The 21,597-nt window shown below is 36.6% G+C and overlaps 1 protein-coding gene across 4 annotated transcripts in view; it reads left to right on the top strand.

Moving 5' to 3' along the window:
* NBEA (neurobeachin) overlaps positions 1–21,597 on the top strand; it is a 774,301-nt gene that overhangs the window by 372,368 nt on the left and 380,336 nt on the right. For all 4 annotated transcript variants that reach the window (XM_030922219.1, XM_030922217.1, XM_030922221.1 and 1 more), the window contains exon 36: positions 15,354–15,418. In XM_030922219.1, coding sequence (XP_030778079.1) covers positions 15,354–15,418 — 65 coding nt within the window. The remainder of the gene's footprint in view (positions 1–15,353; positions 15,419–21,597) is intronic.

The raw sequence follows: 21,597 nt of genomic DNA, 5'->3' as shown, positions 1-21,597 counted from the left end.
ATGTAAATAAAGTACTGCAAATATAAATAACTCCATTTCAGAGGCAATGTGTCATGATTAATAAAATTAACATTAAGTGATGAGAAGATGATATAGGATTTATCCCATTTCCTATTTTCAGAGTTTTGAAACTATTTCGTGTACATGCTTTAAGATTTGATATATTGCCGGCATAAATTCTTAGACTTTACTCCTATGGAAGAGGGCACTAGAAATAGAAATTTTTAGACCTGACTCGCATCGAAATGGGCAATAAGAAGCATAAATTCTTGTTATAGTATTCCACTTTTCCATAGGAGTCAGGCCTAAAAATTCATCTGTAGCTTAGGATAACCAGTGGGGAAGATGCCCTTTGTTACACTTTTCCTATAGGATACATTTTTGTTCTCATTCCGTTTTTTTTTCTTTATACTTAAGCATTTTTGTTTGCCACCCAATACTGTGTACTGTTATCTACCTAGATGTAAAGGGATTGGACTTCTTAACTAAATATGGTAAAAAAAAATTATCATTGCCCCTTTTACAACTGTCATTCACAAATTATTAAACATGCTTTAAAAACCACATGCAATCCTAACATTTTCTGAGGAGGAAAATACACTTTATCTTGCGAAGAATATTTTATTGTCCCTTTTCTGTCTCTCATTTAGTAGATGAAAAAAATAAACTTCTGCTTTCTTCATTGACCACAACAATGAGAGTCTACAATATGGGTTTTTTTTTTAATTTTTTTTTTTTACTTTAAGTTCTGGGATATATCTGCAGAACATGCAGTTTATTATATAGGTATACATGTGCCATCGTGGTTTGCTGTGCCTGTCAACCTGTCATCGAGGTTTTAAGCCCCACATGCATTAGGTATTTGTCCTAATGCTCCCCCTCCTCTTTCCCCAACTCCCCAGCAGGCCCTGGTGTGTGATGTTCCCCTACCTGTGTCCAGGTATTCTCATTGTTCAGTTCCCATTTACGAGTGAGAACATGCAGTGTTTCATTTTCTTTTTCTGTGTTAGTTTGCTGAGGATAATAGTTTCCAGCTTCATTCATGTTGACGCAAAGGATATGAACTCATTCTTTTTTATGGCTGCATAGTATTCGATGATGTATATGTGCCACATTTTCTTTATCCAGTCTATCATTGATGGCCATGTGGGTTGGTTCCAAGTCTTTACTATTGTAAATAGTGCTGCAATAAACATACATCTGCATGTGTTTTTATAGTAGAATGATTTCTCAACCTTTGGGTATATACCCAGTAATGGGATTGCTGGGTCAAATGGTATTTCTGGTTCTAGATCCTTGAGGAATCGCCACACTGTCTGCCACAATGGTTAAACTAATTTACACTCCCACCAGCAGTGTAAAAGCGTTCCTATTGCTCTGCATCCTTGCCAGCATCTGTTGTTTCGATACTTTTTAATGATCACCATTCTAACTGGCATGAGATTGTATCTCATGAGAGCCCACAATATGTTTTATGCTAAATCCCAGAAAATAACTGATAAAAACTTATGTTTACAATTTCTAGTTTTAGTGCTGTATGTATGGCTAAAGTCGTTAATTCTCCAACTTTTCTACTTGAAGCAGCACCTCGTGGGCTGCCGTAGAGAGGAGTGGCCCAGATGGTAACGCATGTCAACCACCAGAATCACAAATGTCCTATGCTCTTAGACTTTCAAATTCTCATTTTTACTTTATTATTATTACATTCCTCAACATTTTGAATTAAATTACTTGAGGTTTTTTTTTAATTTTTTGTTTTCCTCTCAGACTCCAGGGGGTCTGAACATGTAGTATATATCCTGGGCATAGTCACTGCCTGCATCTTATGTTTCTCATACCCCAACTTGAATAAACAAAAACTTTAAACTCTCTTTCTTCAGAAAAAACAATTGATAATATTTTTGTGGCCTTACACATTGTTAATAGCAGTTCATAGTTTTTCATGTCGTTAATAAACATTTACTTGGTAATTTGAAATTATGCAAATTGTTGCAAATAGTTGAAGAATTTTGAAAACCTTCAAAAACTGAATTATACTCTCTTTTATTAGGTGAAACCACTTTGGCTATTGCTTAGGGCCAGGCCTGCGTAACTGCTCTTGTGCCTCAACCATATCACGTTAATGGAACATGTGTGACAGAAAAGAAAACATTTATGTCGGGAAAACAAAACAATAATAGAACCTAGGGGGAAAAATGCACCAGGAAATATAACATTTAAACATTTTTACACATAAGGATTTTTTCTGTGTTTGCCATTCAGTGTTGGTTAAACTTCTAGAATTAAACTCTTGTTTCCTTAATGTTGTAGTGTAGTCATTGTGACAGTTGTACCATCTATTTCTTCTGGCCCTAGTGTCATCACAGACTAATAAAGCCTGGCTCTTCCTTTGAAAATGTGGTACTTAAAATCTAATTATATAATATGCACATAAAACACATAAAGAGTAAAACTGAACTCATAGAGTCACATGAAGAAGACTATTCAGCCAGCTGGTGTTAAACTCCCATATTGAAAAATTGGCAGTTCAAGTTAAAGTTGCTTTAAATTCCTCTATCAGATAAAAGTATTTGATGTCTACCTACATCAGGACAGGTGAGCAGGACAGATAGCGGGATAGACAGAAGACTTAAATTTCCTGCAGGGCACGGGGAGAACAAAAAATACCTTATTTACATTAAAAAAATCCTTTCTTCTTTTCATAATTAGCAATACTTTTTCATGTCTTCATGGAAAATGAGAACCCAGTTAGATTCTTTTTCTATAGGATTAAAGAAACACTATGTTCAATTAGTATTTTTCACCTGTAGTAGTATCATTTTAAGAGGTCTCATTACCAGTCACCTGGTTTCATATATCTGGCAATAACAAGAGGTGGATTGTATGTTAATCACTATTGACCCAGTAGATCACTAGTTAATAATATTTGTTATTATGTTACTCAGACTGTAGCAGGTGTTCAGAGTTAAAATTATATTAGAATTTAAAACCACACATCTCTTAAATTCAAAAAGACCAAGACAAATAAGACCAAGGAGTTTATGATTTTCTGGGAAAGAAGTACAGTGAAGTTTACAACCATGTTACTAAAGTCTGGGTGCCTTTATGAATAATAACTGGACTATTTTATACATAAACAAGTAAAGGAAAACTTCACACTTTTTATTCTTTTTCTGAAGAATTAACTGTTCTTACCCCTTTTCAAGACACCCCATTCTTGTATGCATTCATCAGGATTTCCGTCACCTTCCATCTCTTGTAATCTTTCTGTCTCTCCTTCACCGTTTCATTCTGGTCCACAATTACAATTAAGTCTCTTCATCATAAAAACTTCACAAAAGCTTTCAAACGTGTGTCTTTCTCTGAGCATCCTGTCCATTGTTTCTTGGCTTTAATCACAAAGCTTTTTGTGATTGTTTGCTCTAGTTACCACTTTCTCTTTCTCACTTACCAGCCCAGTACAATCAGACTTCCCTCCACAGTATTTAGGTCCTCTCTTGTGTCCTCATCATACCTGACTTTTCTGAAATATGAAAATGACAGTGTAATGTCATGCAAGCAAATGGACTAGTGATAGTTTTCTAATGATTATATTTTTAAAATATGGAAAACTTGCAAAATAAAATGAGAACGTGACACAGTCCCACCGTCAAAATGAGAAAGTGACACAGTCCTACTGTCAGAAAATGTTTAATGTTCTCTTCAACAAGAAGACTTCTGCCACTGGCTCTCCTTCTCTAATATTGACGCTTCTTTTGGTAGAAAACTTTAAAAAAGAGCAACTCAGGCCTTCTGAGGAGTTGAACACAAATACAGGTCAACAGTGTTATATTGTCATTGAACAAATTCAGGAATTACGATGCCTTGACAAAAGCAATTCTGTGTGTGTGTGTGTGTGTGTGTGTGTGTGTGTGTGTGTGTGTGTGACGGAGTCTTGGTCTGTCACCCAGGTTGGAATACATTGGCACAATCTCGGGTCACTGCAACCTTCGCCTTCTGATTCAAGCAATTCTCCTGCCTCAGAGTCCCGAGTAGCTGGGATTACAGGTGCACACCACTATGCCCAGCTAATTTTTGCATGACAAAAGCAGTTCTTGAAGGGAAAACATATAATTGAAGTGATACATTTTTATTCAGAATGTTTTTGTAAGTCTTCTGTGTTCAGACTCTCTCTCTCTGTAGTCTCATAAAGTTACTGTTTCCTTTTTGACAGTCTGTTACCCTGCTTGCAGTACAAGTCTCTCCTGATTCATCACAGAAACTTTATGGTTCTGTAAAACTAATACTGTTCTAAAAAATTGTTTTTAAAAAAAGTTTTAATTTTACTGTATGTAGTTTAAGGTACATAACCCACAAATAACAGACCCCTACTCCACCACTGAGATCCACTGGTCTGAATCAACCACTTTCAACCCTTTTATCTGTCTACTTTATTAGTAAACTATATTTTTGAAATAACTCTGTTATACTAATACTCTTGGTTTTTCTATTTTAAATATTTTTAAAATTTGTTATATATAGCATGTCACTCTTACAACACAGCCACTACCACCTACTAAAAAATATGGGGGAAAGTTTCTACTTTTGTGTCAGCATGTCCCCACTATAGCCATATCACAGTTTTACAGTGTGTCAGTACTTCTTATAAGTATCATCTGTAGCTGAACTATCCACCATTTCCTTCCCAAGATAACTATTTTCTTTTAGAGTGAATTGCCGCTTTGCTCTTTATTTGTTGGCTAAGTTTTCTGGATGCCTATTAGTAAATTTGCCCCAAACTTTCCAGTAGAACTAAAACCCTGTTCTAACTCTAGTGCACATTAAGTATTCTCTCAGCCTCTGCTTAATCCTGTGTTGGTACTTCCATTAACAATTATTTGGAGCATTTCCATTGCCTCTGTCTTGTTTCAGTCTACTGTTTCTTACATATGAGTCTATCTCTTTTTAAATGTATTTTCTGAGAATATGTGTAGGGTTTGTCACAAGTTCTTTCTGTCTTATTGAGTGCTTTTGGTGGGTTTGCATTCCCCTCCTGCAGTGAGCTTGGGCTTCATCATAGGACTTTCTCTGGCCAGTGAATGTGGGCAAAGGGACATGTGTTACTTCTGGCTGGAAGCTACAAGAGCCAGGGCATACTTAGACCCATTCTCTTTCCCTCCATTTTGCTGCCAACAGTGTTCCAGACAATGACAACATGGTCAGTATGACTCCCAGGATGACGCCAATAAGGATGTAGAGCAGAACACAGACAGTAGACAGAATTTGAGCAAGACGTAAACTTTTGTGTTTTAAGCCCCTGAGATTCAGGGACTAGCACAACATAAACTTGTTTCTCATGTTTGATATATTTTCTCATTTTGGCATAGCATGCCATCAGTGGGTTCTTGAACAAGAGTCAGTAATAATTTTTTATACATTTGTGAAAATGTGATTATTCTATCTTCATATGTTACTGATAGTTTGGCTGCATAGTTTGTTCTGAGTATTCTGTTCATAATTTTTTTTTTTTTTTTTTTGAGACGGAGTCTGGCTCTGTCACCCAGGCTGGAGTGCAGTGGCCGGATCTCAGCTCACTGCAAGCTCCGCCTCCCAGGTTCCCGCCATTCTCCTGCCTCAGCCTCCCAAGTAGCTGGGACTACAGGCGCCCGCCACCTCGCCCGGCTAGTTTTTTGTATTTTTTAGTAGAGATGGGGTTTCACCATGTTAGCCAGGATGGTCTCGATCTCCTGACCTCGTGATCCACCCGTCTCGGCCTCCCAAAGTGCTGGGATTACAGGCTTGAGCCACCGCGCCCGGCCTCTGTTCATAATTTTGAAACTGGCTGATGTTAAACTCCCATATTGAAAAATTGGTATTTCAACTTAAAGTTACTTTAAATTCATATATCAAATAAAAGTATTTGATGTCTATCTACGTCAGGACAGGTAAGCAGGACAAATAGGAAGCAGGATAGACAGAAGATTTACTTTCTTCCACCTTCTAGTTTTGCTGTTGAAAAGTCTCATTCAGATTCCTGATTCTTTATATAAACTTTTATTTTTTCCTGCGAGTCTCTTTCTTAACCCTGGTGTTCTAGAATTTAATGATGATTTACTTGCTGGGGTATATTATGTATTATATTATTCATTATATAATTATGTAATTATATTGTCATATAATTAAATCCTAGAAAATACTTGAAATTCCTTTGATAATTTCTTGATACAATGTTTCTCATTCACTCTTTCTAAAATTCCTACTTACTGGATAGTGACCTTTCAAAGGAAGATCCTCTAATTTCTTTGCCTCCTTTGTTTTCTCTCTCTGTCTTTTTGGTTGTACCTCATTATCTCTTTGTTCTATTTTCTGGGAGATATCTTCATCTCTTTTTTAATGTATACAGTATCTTCGTATATCCCAGTTTTATTACTATATTTTTTTGGTGCCGCTTCATTGTCTCTCATTCCTCCCAACCCTCACCTCCATTATCCCTTTCAGATATTGGCATGTGTCTTTAATATAAGGTTGCCAACAGGATCATAGGTAGTGACTTTGAAAGTAGTATTTGTGATTAAAGGGTCCTGTATCTTTCTGTTTTCCTGAGGCAGTGTATATATGTGGAGTGTTTTCTTTCAAATAATGCTATAATATTCTGCTTCTGTTCTTAAATTTTAATAGATCTTTTTCTGTCCCTTTCAATTGCCTCTTTTTGCAGTCCTAAAAATGTGAATCCTTTCCAGCCTAGGAATACTTTCTCAACCTAGATATTTGATACTCTTTTTGTTTATACTTCTTAGGAGACTTTTGCCTAATGTTATGCCTTACTCAATATTTCCATGTAAATAATTCCAAATTTCACATTCTTTTTTTTATATATATACTTTAAGTTCTAGGGTACATGTGCACAACATGCAGGTTTGTTACATATGTATACATGTGCCATGTTGGTGTGCTGCACCCATTAACTCATCATTTACATTAGGTATGTCTCCTAATGCTTTCCCTTCCCCTCCCCCCTCCCCACAATAGGCCCCGATGTGGGATGATCCCCTTCCTGGGTCCAAGTGATCTCATTGTTCAATTCCCACCTATGAGTGAGAGCATGCGGTATTTGGTTTTCTGTTCTTGTGATAGTTTGCTAAGAATGATGGTTTCCAGCGGCATCCATGTCCCTACAAAGTACATGAACTCATCCTTTCTTATGGCTGCATAATATTCCATGGTGTATATGTGCCACCTTTACTTAATCCAGTCTGTCACTGATGGACATTTGCATTGGTTCCAAGTCTTTGCTATTGTGAATAGTGCCGCAATAAACATACATGTGTGTGTGTCTTTATAGCAGCATGATTTATAATCCTTTGGGTATATACCCAGGAATAGGGTGGCTGGGTCAAATGGGATTTCTCGTTCTAGATCCTTGAGGAACTGCCACACTGTTTTCCACAATGGTTGAACTAGTTTACAGTCCCACCAACAGTGTAAAAGTGTTCCTATTTCTCCACATCCTCTCCGGCACCTGTTGTTTCCTGACTTTTTAATTGTCATTCTAACTGGTGTGAGATGGTATCTCATTGTGGTTTTGATTTGCATTTCTCTAATGGCGAGTGATGATGAGCATTTTTTCATGTGTCTGATGGCTGTATAAATGTCTTCTTTTGAGAAGTATCTGTTCATATCCTTTGCCCACTTTTTGATGGGGTTGTTTGTTTTTTTCTTGTAAATTTGTTTGAGTTCTTTGTAGGTTCTGTATATTAGCCTTTTGTCAGATGAGTAGATTGCAAAAATTTTCTCCCATTCTGTAGGTTGCCTGTTCACTCTGATGGTAGTTTCTTTTGCTGTGCAGAAGCTCTTTAATTTAATTGGATCCCATTTGTCAATTTTGGCTTTTGTTGCCGTTGCTTTTGGTGTTTTAGACATGAAGTCCTTGCCCATGCCTATGTCCTGAATGATATTACCTAGGTTTTCTTCTAGGGTTTTTATGGTTTTAAGTCTAACATTTAAGTCTCTAATCCATCTTGAATTAATTTTCGTGTAAAGATTAAGGAAAGGATCCAGTTTCAGCTTTCTACTTATGGCTAGCCAGTTTTCCCAGCACCATTTATTAAATAGGGAATCCTTTCCCCATTTCTTGTTTTTGTCAGGTTTGTCAAAGATCAGATGGCTGTAGATGTGTGGTATTATTTCTGAGGGCTCTGTTCTGTTCCATTGGTCTATATCTCTGTTTTGGTACCAGAACCATGCTGTTTTAGTTACTGTAGCCTTGTAATGTAGTTTGAAGGCAGGTAGTGAGATGCCTCCAGCTTTGTTCTTTTGGCTTAGGATTGTCTTGGCAATGCAGGCTCTTTTTTGGTTCCATATGAACTTTAAAGTAGTTTTTTCCAATTCTGTGAAAAAAATCATTGGTAGCTTAATGGGGATGGCATTGAATCTATAAATTACCTTGGGCAGTGTGGCCATTTTCGCAATATTGATTCTTCCTATCCATGAGCATGGTATGTTCTTCCATTTTTTTGTGTCCTCTTTTATTTCACTGAGCAGTGGTTTGTAGATCTCCTTGAAGAGGTCCTTGACATCCCTTGTAAGTTGGATTCCTAGGTGTTTTATTCTCTTGAAGCTTGTGAATGGGAGTTCATTCATGATTTGACTCTCTGTCTGTTATTGGTGTATAAGAATACTTGTGATTTTTGCACATTGATTTTGTATCCTGAGACTTTGCTGAAGTTGCTTATCAGCTTAAGGAGATTTTGGGCTGAGACGATGGGATTTTCTAAATATACAATCATGTCATCTGCAAACAGGGACAATTTGACTTCTTCTTTTCCTAACTGAATACCCTTGATTTCTTTCTGTTGCCTGATTGCCCTAGCCAGAACTTCCAGCACTATGTTGAATAGGAGTGGTGAGAGAGGGCATCCCTGTCTTGTGCCGGTTTTCAAAGGGAATGCTTCTAGTTTTTTCCCATTCAGTATGATATTGGCTGTGGGTTTGTCATAATTAGCGCTTATTATTTTGAGATACATTCCATCAATACCGAATTTATTGGATTTTTTAGCATGAAGGGCTATTGAATTTTGTCAAAGGCCTTTTCTGCATCTATTAAGGTAATCATGTGGTTTTTGTCTTTGGTTCCATTTATATGCTGGATTACATTTATTGATTTGCGTATGTTGAACCAGCCTTGCATCCCAGAGATGAAGCCCACTTGATCATGGTGGATAAGCTTTTTGATGTGCTGCTGGCTTTGGTTTGCCAGTATTTTATTGAGGATTTTTGCATCGATGTTCATCAGGGATATTGGTCTAAAATTCTCTTTTTTTGTTGTGTCTCTGCCAGACTTTGGTATCAGGATGATGTTGGCCTCATGAAATGAGTTAGGGAGGATTCCCTCTTTTTCTATTGATTGGAATAGTTTCAGAAGGAAAGGTACGAGCTCCTCCTTGTACCTCTGGTAGAATTCGGCTGTGAATCCATCTGGTCCTGTACTTTTTTTGGTTGGTAGGCCATTAATTGTTGCATCAGTTTCAGAGCCTGCTATTGGTCTATTCAGGGATTCAGCTTCTTCCTGGTTTAGTCTTGGGAGAATGTATGTGTCCAGGAATTTATGCATTTCTTCTAGGTTTTCTAGTTTATTTGCATAGAGGTGTTTATAGTATTCTCTGATGGTAGTTTGTATTTCTGTGGGGTCGGTGGTGATACCACTTTATCATTTTTTATTGCATCTATTTGGTTCTTCTCTCTTTTCTTCTTTATTAGTCTTGCTAGCAGTCTATCAATTTCTTTGATCTTTTCAAAAAACCAGCTCCTGGATTCATTGATTTTTTGAAGGGTTTTTTGTGTCCCTATCTCCTTCAGTTCTGCTCTGATCTTAGTTATTTCTTGCCCTCTGCCAGTTTTTGAATGTGTTTGCTCTTGCTTCTCTAGTTGTTTTAATTGTGATGTTAGGGTGTCAATTTTAGATCTTTCCAGCTTTCTCTTGTGGGCATTTAGTGCTATAAATTTCCCTCTACACACTGCTTTAAATGTGTCCCAGAGATTATGGTGTGTTGTATCTTTATTCTCATTGGTTTCAAAGAACATCTTTATTTCTGCCTTCATTTTATTATGTACTCAGTATTCATTCAGGAGCAGGTTGTTCAGTTTCCATGTAGTTGAGTGGTTTTGATTGAGTTTCTTAGTCCTGAGTTCTAGTTTAATTGCACTGTGTTCTGAGAGGCAGTTTGTTATGATTTCTGTTCTTTTACATTTGCTGAGGCGTGCTTTACTTCCAAATATGTTTTGGGATAAGTGCGATGTGGCACTGAGAAGAGTGTGTATTCTGTTGATTTGGGGTGGAGAGTTCTGTAGATGTCTATTAGGTCACTTGTTGCAGAGTTGAGTTCAATTCCTGGATATACTTGTTAACTTTTTGTCTCATTGATTTGTCTGATGTTGACAGTGGGTGTTATAGTCTCCCATTATTATTGTATGGGAGTCTGAGTCTCTTTGTAAGTCTCTAAGTACTTACTTTATGAATCTGTGTGCTCCTGTATTGGGCGCATATATATTTAGGATAGTTAGCTCTTCTTGTTTAATTGATCCCTTTACCATTATGTATTGGCCTTCTTTGTCTCTTTTGATCTTTGTTGGTTTAAAGTCTGTTTTATTAGAGACTAGGATTGCAACCCCTGCCTTTCTTTGTTTTCATTTGCTTGGTAGATCTTCCTCTATCCCTTTATTTTGAGCCTATGTGTGTCTCTGCATGTGGGATGGTTCTCCTGAACATAGCAAACTGATGGGTCTTGACTCTTTATCTATTTTGCCAGTCTGTGTCTTGTAATTGGAGCATTTAGCCCATTTACATTTAAGTTTAACATTGTTATGTGAGAACTTGATCCTGTCATTATGATGCTAGCTGGTTATTTTGCTCATTAGTTGTTGCAGTTTCTTCCCAGCATTGATGGTCTTTACATTTTGGCGTGTTTTTGCAGTGGCTGGTACCGGGTGTTCCTTTCCATGTTTAGTGCTTCCTTCAGGATTTCTTGTAGTGCAGGCCTGGTGGTGACAAAATCTCTAAGCACTTTCTGGTTTGTAAATAATTTTATTTCTCCTTCACTTACAAAACTTAGTTTGGCTGGATATGAAATTCTGGGTTGAAAATTCTTTTCTTTAAGAATGTTGAATATTGGCCCCCACTCTCTTCTGGCTTGCAGAGCTTCTGCCGAGAGATCTGCTGTTAGTCTGATTGGCTTCCCTTTGTGGGCAACCCAACCTTTCTCTCTGGCTGCCCTTAACATTTTTTCTTTCATTTCAACTTTGGTGAATCTGACATTTGTGTGTCTTGGAGTTGCTCTTCTCGAGGAGCATCTTTGTGGCGTTCTCCGTATTTCCTGAATTTGAATGTTGGCCTGCCTTGCTATGTTGGGGAAGTTCTCCTGGATAATATCGTGCACAGTGTTTTCCAACTTGGTTTCATTCTCCCTGTCACTTTCAGGCACACCAATCAGACGTAGATTTGGTCTTTTCACATGATCCTATATTTCTTGGAGGCTTTGTTCATTTCTTTTTACTCTTTTTTCTCTAAACTTCTCTTCTCACTTTGTTTAATTCATTTGATCTTCAGTCACTGATAATCTCTCTTCCAGTTGATTGAGTCAGTTACTGAAGCTTGTGCATTGTCACATAGTTCTCTTGTCATGGTTTTCATCTCTATCAGTTTGTTTATGGACTTCTCTGCATTGGTTATCTAGTTATCCATTCTTCCATTCTTTTTTCAAGGTTTTTAATTTCTTTTTGCTGGGTACGTAGTTCTGTCCTTTTGCTCTGAGAAGTTTGATCAACTGAAGCCTTCTTCTCTGAACTCGTCAAAGTCCTTCTCCGACAAGCTTTGTTCCGTTGCTGGCGATGAGCTGCGTTCCTTTGGAGAGGGGAGATGGGCTCTGATTTTTTGAATTTCCAGCTTTTCTGCCCTGCTATTTCCCCATCTTTGTGGTTTTATCTGCCTTTGGTGTTTGATCATGGTAATGTACTCATGGAGTTTTGGTGTGGGTGTCCTTTCTGTTTGTTAGTTTTCCTTCTAACAGTCAGTACCCTCAACTGCAGGTCTGTTGAAGTTTGCTTGAAGTTCACTCCAGATGCTGTTTGCCTGGGTATCAGCAGCGCAGGCTGCAGAAGATAGAATATTGTTGAACAGCCAGTGTTGCTGTCTGATTCTCGCTCTGGAAACTTTGTCTCAGAGGTTTACCCAGCCATGCGAGGTGTGAGGTATCAGTCTGCACCTAGTGGAGGATGTCTCCCAGTTAGACTACTCAGGGATCTGGGACCCACTTGAGCAGGCAGTCTGTCCGTTCTCAGATCTCAGCCTCCATGCTGGGAGAATCACTACTCTCTTCACAGCTGTCAGACAGTAACATTTACATCTGCAGAGGTTTCTGCTGCTTTTTGTTTAGCTATGCCCTGTCCCCAGAGGTGGAGTCTACAGAGCCAGGCAGGCCTCCTTGACCTGTGGTGGGCTCCACCCAGTCTGAGCTTCCCAGGGTCTTTGTTTACCTACTTAAGCCTCAGCAATGGCGGGAACCCCTCCCCCAGCCTCGCTGCCGCCTTGCAGTTAGATCTCAGACTGCTGTGCTAGCAATGAGGGAGGCTCCGTGGGCGTGGGACCCTCTGGGCCAGGTGTGGGATATAATCTCCTGGTGTGCTGTTAGCTAAGACCCTTGGTAAAGCACAGTATTAGGGTGGTAGTTACCTGATTTTCCCGGTGTTGCATGTCTCAGTTTCCCTTGATTAGGAGAAGGAATTCCCTTCCCCCTTGCACTTCCCAGGTGAGGCGATACCTCACCCTGCTTTAGCTCTCGCTAGTTGGGCTGCACCCACTGACCAGCACTGACTGTCCAACATGTCCCAGTGAGATGAACCCGGTACCTCGGTTGAAAATACAGAAATCACCCGTGTTCTGTGTCACTCACGCTTGGAGCTGGAGGCTGGAGCTGTTCCTATTTGGCCATCTTGGGCACCCCCATTCACATTCTTTTTTGATATACCATTGCCACTGTAAATCCAACAAATTCAGGCAACAGTGTTTGTGATTTTCCCCAAATGTATTCTTCAGTATTTTCATAATAATATTACCATTATCCTAGTCATCTACATTGAAAACTTAATAATTATTTTATCTCAAATTCTCTACATCAGCTCTTAAATTCAGATTATCATCATCTAGTGTTGGCATCTTTTCTTTGTAACATCTCTTATTTTTTATTCCCTATTTGAAATACTCATTTAGACGCCTAATATTTCTCTTGTGGAAAGGCATGTAAGAACAATCTCCTACAATTTCTTCTTGCTCAAAACTGACAAATTACTTTTCTAAAACACTGGTTTATTGAATGAAGTCTTTCATTGGCTTTCTCAAACTTTAAACTCTAATGTCCTTAGTGTAGCTCAGACTTCCTTCTACTGTTCCTCCACCAAAGATAAATTAGTACATCTCATGGGCTGTATACAGATTCCATATAATTTAGATTGATTCAAAGATAATTTACTCTGTGATTTTTTTGACAAGGCATAATTTGGGATGCAGATGTAATACCTAAATATGTACTCTGTGAAATATCTTACTGAAAAACCTTATTCATATTTTAAGTTTATGGTGACTAAAGTCTTAGTGTACAAACACTATCACAGAAAATCATGTGTAAGAAGTTGTAAGAATCTAGTCTTCATAGTGGCATGGGTCTACTTATGTAAAAATCAGTTTTGTCTTTAAGTTAATATCCCAATGAATATGAAGTATTTCTGAGAAATGTACATATTTTGTAGGATCCTCATTTCTGATAAATACAGAATATAGAATGAAAATATTAAAGAGGCTTTAAATTTTGTAAGAATTTGGGAAAAGAAATTTCCTGTAATTTTTTTATACAGAATTGGTTTGAAAGTTTCAGTAAGTTCTGTACAATGGAATAGCAATCTTGTCATTTGGATAAATTTTAGTTAAAGGTTATGATAGCTAGAACCCAGTGGCTTTGTACTATCCTCAAGTTGCCACATCTCTTTTCACTATTTGTTGATTTTCTCTCCTTGGGAGACTGAGGATTTTTTCTTCTATAATGCAGCACACATTTACTTAGAGCAGAGAATATTTACACACACACACATACTTACTTTTGGGGACCATATTTATTTTCAGAATGAGTGTAATTTCTTTAAAGGTAAAGGGATCAGGAGTAGAGTGAAGGGTTGATACAGAAACTGTGTTTTTTGTAAAGCTGAACCCATGGCCAGGGCAGCCAGTCACCTCTGTACAACCAACACCTTATTAGGAAAATCATGGGGAGGGGAATATATAGAGGAGGGCCATGACTGGTCAATAAAGATTTTTCTATTAAAATGCATTAGGGAACTTTGGGGAGTATTTACTTACAGAACCATTGGAAGGGATATAATTTTCAATCCAAAACACTGCTTTTTACCAGATGTATATATATGCACACATACATATATATATATATTTAAAACCCCTATATATATTTAACCCAAAATATATATATTTTTATATGTATTTAAAACCCCAAAATATGTATATATTTAAAACCCCAAAAATAGAAATCACTGGCATAAACCAAAACAAGTGTGTAAATTATATTCTAAATATGCTTTAGGAAGAGCATAAAATAAGCAGATGCTTTTCTAATCTAAAACACTTCATTATAATCACTTATGTTCATAATGATGATCCTGACCTTGTGAACTGCCAAATTCACAAATATACTCTAATCTAAATTAGCAAAGAGAGATTACATAGTTATCTATTACATATTTAGCCATAGGTTTGCTCTATTTTTTTACAATTTTGAAAAAAGTTAATTTGTAACTTTTTTCTAATTAGCATTAAATAATTAGCATTAAGTAATTTGGAATGCACATATAACTAGAACATTTCACTTCCAAGTCAATTTAAATATGTTTATGTTTCTAATAGTTTATATTTCTAGTATTCATTTTGTTATCTTAAGGTTAAAATTTCTATATGAGGAGATAAAGTTTTCTTTCTCAAGTATTTCTAGTCCTTGTATAGACACATTAGGCCTCTTTTGGTCATTTGCTCTCTTTCGGAAAGAAGCTTTGTGCTCAGGACCCTCTATACCTGCGTCTCACTTTCCATCTCAGTTTGCATCCAGCCTGACATTTTCTGGTGAACCAAAAGCACCTTCTAAACTAAGTGATAAAACTAAAATTTGATTTTTTACAAAATAACATTTGTTAGAATCTTGTAAAGACATTTGGAAATAATATAATGTGGAAGTTATTAACAACATCAACATGATCCTTAAACCAGATGTTACTTTCATTTAAATGTTCACTTTTCTCACATTTGTTTTGGTTTCTCCTTTTAGGAATGGCAAAACTCTATTCAGAAGAATGCAGGACTTGCATTTATTGAGCTCATCAATGAAGGAAGGTAATTAATTTTACAATTTTGAACAACTAGTCAGTGTACATTTTATTCCGCTGGGCAATTGCTCTTTCCTACCATCTGTTCCAAAAATGTGGAAGAAAATATCTTTTAGTTAAATAATTTATCACACAGGTACTTAATTAAACTTGAACAAAGTTTAAAATGCTAAACATTTATTTTTGAAGAAAAAGCCGTGCATGAAATAAAGGGACAGACTTTATAAGGTTTGGTGAGATTTGAAGTACATTTTACTGAGTAGTAAAGTTGTTTTACACAGATCAAGTGAACCCAATCTGCAATCCCATCTGCCACTCCATCTGTTTTCAGAGCAGTGCTCAGTGTTTACTCCTTCAGCCTCTCCTCAGTCCATGTGAAACAGTTTTATCTGAACATGTCACTCATTCAATATCCAACTGAAAATGTGAGGGATATTAAATATAGCAAATATATCTCTCTCGGGTAGAAATGTATATATTCTATTATTAAAACAATAAGTAAAATTACATTTGAACCCATTATTATATTTACCATTTTGTGGTAAATCGTTGTTAATTATTATTTTTGCAGTGCTTTATTGGCAGTGGACACATTAAAATAGATTTAGCTGTCACAATGTGACATATATAGCTTCTATCAACTCAAGACCTGCAACTTTACAACTTGAATTTCTTGTATGATATGCTGCATTCTTTGGAATATGATGATTATTTGGCACAGCCTATTTCATATTTGAAAACAGCTTTAATTAGATTAATGAGGAAATAATGCTTACTGTATATAAAATTTATCTTTTTCAAGAAGGGGAGTTGTGAAAGAATAGTCCTTGAAAATTAGTTTCTATATGTTATAGATACCCAAGTTTTAAAAATTAAATATCACTTAGTATTATTCATTTTTTCCATCACTGTGTTATATTTTGAGAAATATCTTCTGTTTTTATAACAATTTATCTTATTTTATATTTCTCATTTTGATATTTTGTGACCTAATCATGTTAGCCAGTAGTACCGATCTAAAATTTAAAATAAGCTTTGCATTCACTGCAACATCAAAGATGCAGGAAAATATCAGTTTTCTTTTATAACACAAATAGTATTTTACATAACAGCACTTGCTATGTCTTACAGAGTTTCATTGTGATAAGAGTTGCTAATAATTATTGTCCGTTTTCAGGTGATGAATAAACAGAAAAAAACTATTCATTGTCATTTCAGTTTTAGAAATAACTCTCAATGACATATCTACAATTATTTTATTTCAACTGCAAAGTAAAATATATATATATATATATATATATATAATTATTATTATTATCAGTAACTCTCCTAAGAGTTACCAGAATTGAACCTCTAAGCACTTAAATAAAGATTGTAGTAATAGCCTTAGCAAAGGAAGAGGGTGGAAAATTTGCTAATATCAGAGATTTTAAGCTTCTGATAATGCTTTTATTGGTCAGTGGTAGAATTTGGGATTTGTATTAGGAAAGGATGGAAATAAAGTAGTCACAGTTTTTAAACAAAATTTCAATCTAGACTGGGCACAGTAGCGCACGCCTGTAATCCCAACACTTTGAGAGGCCAAGTTGGGTGGATCACCTGAGGTCAGGAGTTCAAGACCAGTCTGGCTAACATTATGAAACCTCATCTCTACTAAAAATACAAAAATTAGCCAGGCGTGGTGACAGGTGCCTGTAATCCCAGCTACTCAGGAGGCTGAGGCAGGAGAATCACTTGAGCCCGGGAGGTGGAGGTTGCAGTGGGCCGAGATCATGCCATTGCACCCCAGCCTGGGCAACGAGAGCGAGACTTCATTCCCCTTCCCCCACCAAAAAAAAAAATTAAACATGTAATAATCTCTGAAATTCTGTCCATTATGTTCTCTGTGCTCTCGTAAATTTCTGTTTCTATTCTTCATAGGACTCGTTCTTCCAAATAAAAATGATTTTGGAATAAGGATTCAAACATGAATAGTTTTAAATATGTAAGAACAAATCACGTATGCATGAGTGCAGCAAATGTCTGTTCAGCCCCCATTACATATCAAATACTATTATAAGAGTTAGGAATAGAGTTGGGAATAAGATATAAATGGTTCCAGTTTCTTGGGGAAAGGCAAACATGAGATGAACACATACAATAATACAAGGATACTGTGATAAAAGTGGTGTAGGTAATGATGCAATCATACCGCAGAATACTTTACCTAGTCTGGAGGGATGCGTTCCACTGAGTGGTGGGATTGTCAAGGTTTTCAAAAGAGTACTTACCCAAAGGGAACGCCATTTGAGAGATCATCAGGAGATAGCCAAGTAGGAAAAAAGTAGAAATACAATTCTTGGCAGAGGGAATTGTATAGTACAGAGGACTAGGGGCAAGATAATAGTGAGACATGTAGCTGGAGAGCTATTTTCAGTCAGCCAGCAGCTATTGAAATGCATGTTGTATGCCAGCCACATGAAGGCACATGTCATTGGCAAAGGTCATGCCATGAAGCCAAGCAAAGGATACTGGAGAATAACTGAAAATGTTTAGGCGTAGCCTGCAATGTGGAGGGTTTCACGGGCTCAAGACTTGAAGCAATACCAATCTAAGGTTCAGTAATCTTGTTGAAGAAGATGATGCCATGGACTAATAGTGGCTGTGAGGATGGAAGAAGTGAACAAATTCGAAGTATCTTTTGGAAGTTAAGTCACTATGATTGCTAACATATTGGATGGAAGAGGGGAAAGAAGGAATCAAGGATATTTTGATGTCAGCTTTAGTAACTGATAGTTTACAGTATAAGTATAGTTCACTTAGCTAGGAGAGTACAGAAAGCGAGGTTTGAGTTGAGAATTTTTCACTTTTGGGTTACACTGAACTTGTGGTACCAGTGAAATATCCAGGTGGAGATGTTGAATAGGCATGGGCATTTGAGTATTGAGCTCTCCAAAGAGAGAGCTGGCATGGAGATTTAGGCTTATGAGTCTCCAGGTTACTCGTGGTAAACTGTAGAAAGGATACAGATGTGATGCCCAGGGAGAGTGAATAGAGTGAGTGGAGAACCAGGGGCCCCGCTTTTACTCCCGTTTCTGCTGGGAATCCTCTTCTCCCACATCTTGACACGATTGGTTGTTTCTCATCTTTGAGGAATCAATTTAAATGCTACCCTGTCACAGAGGCTCCCCTGACTATCTTATATAGTTATTACACTCCCATGACATAATCCTGTTTTAACACATAATAACATCATCTCAAATGATCTGCTGTGTTTGCTTGTTTACATCTATTTCTTCTGCTAAAATGTGTTTCCTTAAGATCTTGTGTCTTATTCTTCATCTTATTTGCTGCCATATCTCTATATTCTGGAATAGTGCCTAGCATGTAGTTAGCATGCTAACGAAATATTTATTTGCCACGTTAAATTGATATTTATTGAAAGCATAAAGAAAAGAATGGTGAGTAGAGTGTTTAAGGAAGAATGTATGATCAAAAAGAGGATTTTTAAGTTAGTATTAAAGGGACCACTGGGTTCAGCCACAAGGAGGTCATGGTGATCTCATCCAGACTTAATACTGGTGAGCACCTGTGTGCTAAAGAAGCTGGGTGTAGATCCAAGTCCTACCCTATTAGAGCTTACAGTCTAGTGGGGACGACAGCCTTAGATTAAGTAATTGCAAGTTTAATAAATATGTAAAGGGCAATTAGAGGGTGCTATGGGAGCAGGTAACTGAGAGAGGTATTTTTTGAAAAAGTGATGATTTACTGAGAGTAGAGGGACAGAAGCCAGGTTGCTTTGAGTTGAAGAGCTAGCCCAAAATGAAATACAGGCAGCAAGTACTTCTCTAAAGAGGTTTGGCCAAGAAGGGGAAAGATAGAGTGGTTGATGTAGGTAGATAAGGTTTAAATTTGGAGGGAAGGGTTACTTTTTAGAAAGAAGAACCTGTGTATTTTACAGTGTTGATGGAAAAAGGCAATATGGTGGGAGGGAAAGAAGGCAATATTGACAGCATAAACCCTCTGAGAGGGGTGCACTGAGATAGAAGGATTGGCCTTTAGTGGAAGAGCACTGAGAAAGGATGAAGACAATTAAATTGGTGGAAGAATTCAGAGGAGATCTCATATGATGCCTTCTCTCTATGAAGTGGCAGTTAGAGTCATTTGCTGAGAATAAAGGAAATTGGGAGAGGGTACATACTATCTTTAGAAAAGTAAAGAATACTGAAAATAGCAATTGTAAAAGAATAGAGAAGAGGAAAAACTAAAGAAACCTCAGAGGCTTGCCAGGCAATTTGGGGGAGCCAATTGAGGTTGCTGTCTTTGATAGTGTAATGTTTTCCTCAGCCGTTCACAGTTCAGAGAAGATAGGCATTTGCTTTAATACATTGACTTCTCTTACTTTAGCGAAAACAATCTTTTCACCGAGGACCAACCCCTTCCTACCCCTAATCTGGATTGTGTATGTTTCTCTGTTCTCCCAGTAACTCAGTTTTTCCCTGATTTATATATACCTATCTGTAGTGTTTATTTGTGGTGGATCTTTTTATGGTTATTCTACAATGCATAGTATAATACGTAGTATCCATATGTTAATTCTACTGAGTTCAAATATCAGTTCTCCCATTGATAAGCTGTTAGACTGCAGGCAAGTAATAATCTTCCTCTGACGTTGTTTCTCATCTGTAGAATACTGTAGCACCTTTCTTGCTCAGTTTCCCAGAAAGTTCAACATAATATATATGATATTTTAAAATGAAAGTTTTTACTTTTGTTATTGCGTATAATATGTATTTAGAATTTTGCTTACTCCCACCTTTAGTTTGGATCATTTCTTTCAATTTAGACTTTTCTTTTTCACAAATAGGAACTCGGACTTCTGGCTCAAAAAGTCATATTTAGGTAGCTGGGATGCAGTTCCAGTAAAAAGCCCATTACTCTGTTTATCTTCCTACTGTATGTTGATGCCCATTATGTGTAAAGCACAAATTAGATATTTTATACATGGTTTTATCCCATTTGCCTGGACATATAACATTTTTGCAACTTTTTTCATATGGTTTAATATGAAACATTTAAAAACTCACTTTATTTGTGTTGTTAGAATATCAGCCTTTAATTTGCCCTTATGGGAATGAAGATAAAAATCTTTAAGTAGAAATTATTATAAATGTTTATCCTACTTAACAGCTACACTCGTGAATACAATTCATCAATCATAGCTGGAGAAAGCAATTGTGCAGTTGTCTGCAATTAACAGGACAAAAACAGTTGATGAATGTGCATCTGAATTAAAGTACTCCCTAGGACAGGCTGAAATTATAAACTGGATCATTTAAAGGAATCTAACAAAGGATCTTTATAATTAAAACAAAGCAAGGTTAATGGGATGTAAAATTGCATGTAATATCTTGGCAATAATGAATGGAATTTGAATTATTAAAATATGCATTGAAGAATAAGGCAAATAGGAAGTACATATTTAAAATACAGAATTTGAGTGATCTTTTTAAATAATCATTTGCCTGAAATAAACCTTTGTCACTCTTTTAAAATAATATAGAATTTAATTTTTGAATATTCATCAGAAAGAACAGATCATATTTATGTTTAACACTGAATTTAAGCTAGAGCTCTCAAGATTCTGATTTTTTGTTTTGTTCTTTAGAATAGGGGAAAATATACACCATGCATTTCTTAGGTTTTTAAGAGGAGAAACATATTGCATCCAAGTATAATTTTTTAGTGATTGTATGGCACCAATTTGAATGTATTCTTTAATTTAACAAATGCTAGTTAATATTTTAACCAACAAGCATTGGTTTGCTTGAGTTTATTTCTCTTATGTCTTTGATTTGGCAAAACCTGTATTTAAAAACAAAACAAAACAAAAAACCTTTCAAAGCTGTAAAATAAGAAACTATTTCCTTAAAGTAGACATTCTGGTTTAATTTGGAGCCAGTAATCTCTGGAAGCTCCTGGAAAACAGAATTTTTTTTTCCATATGTTTTCTTATAAAATCTGACCTATGCCAGGTTTTCTTTAACATTCTTTTTAAATTATTATTATTATTATTTAATATTATACTTTAAGTTCTAGAGTACATGTGTAGAACATGCAGGTTTGTTACATAGGTATACACGTTGCCGTGGTGGTTTGCTGCACCCATCAACCTGTCATCTACATTAGGTATTTCTCGTAATGCTA

The sequence above is a fragment of the Rhinopithecus roxellana genome, chromosome 18, assembly GCF_007565055.1.
Source record: "Rhinopithecus roxellana isolate Shanxi Qingling chromosome 18, ASM756505v1, whole genome shotgun sequence".
Lineage (NCBI taxonomy): Eukaryota > Metazoa > Chordata > Mammalia > Primates > Cercopithecidae > Rhinopithecus > Rhinopithecus roxellana.
Note: the sequence above shows the minus strand (reverse complement) of the source record. Positions and strands in the feature narration are given on the sequence as shown.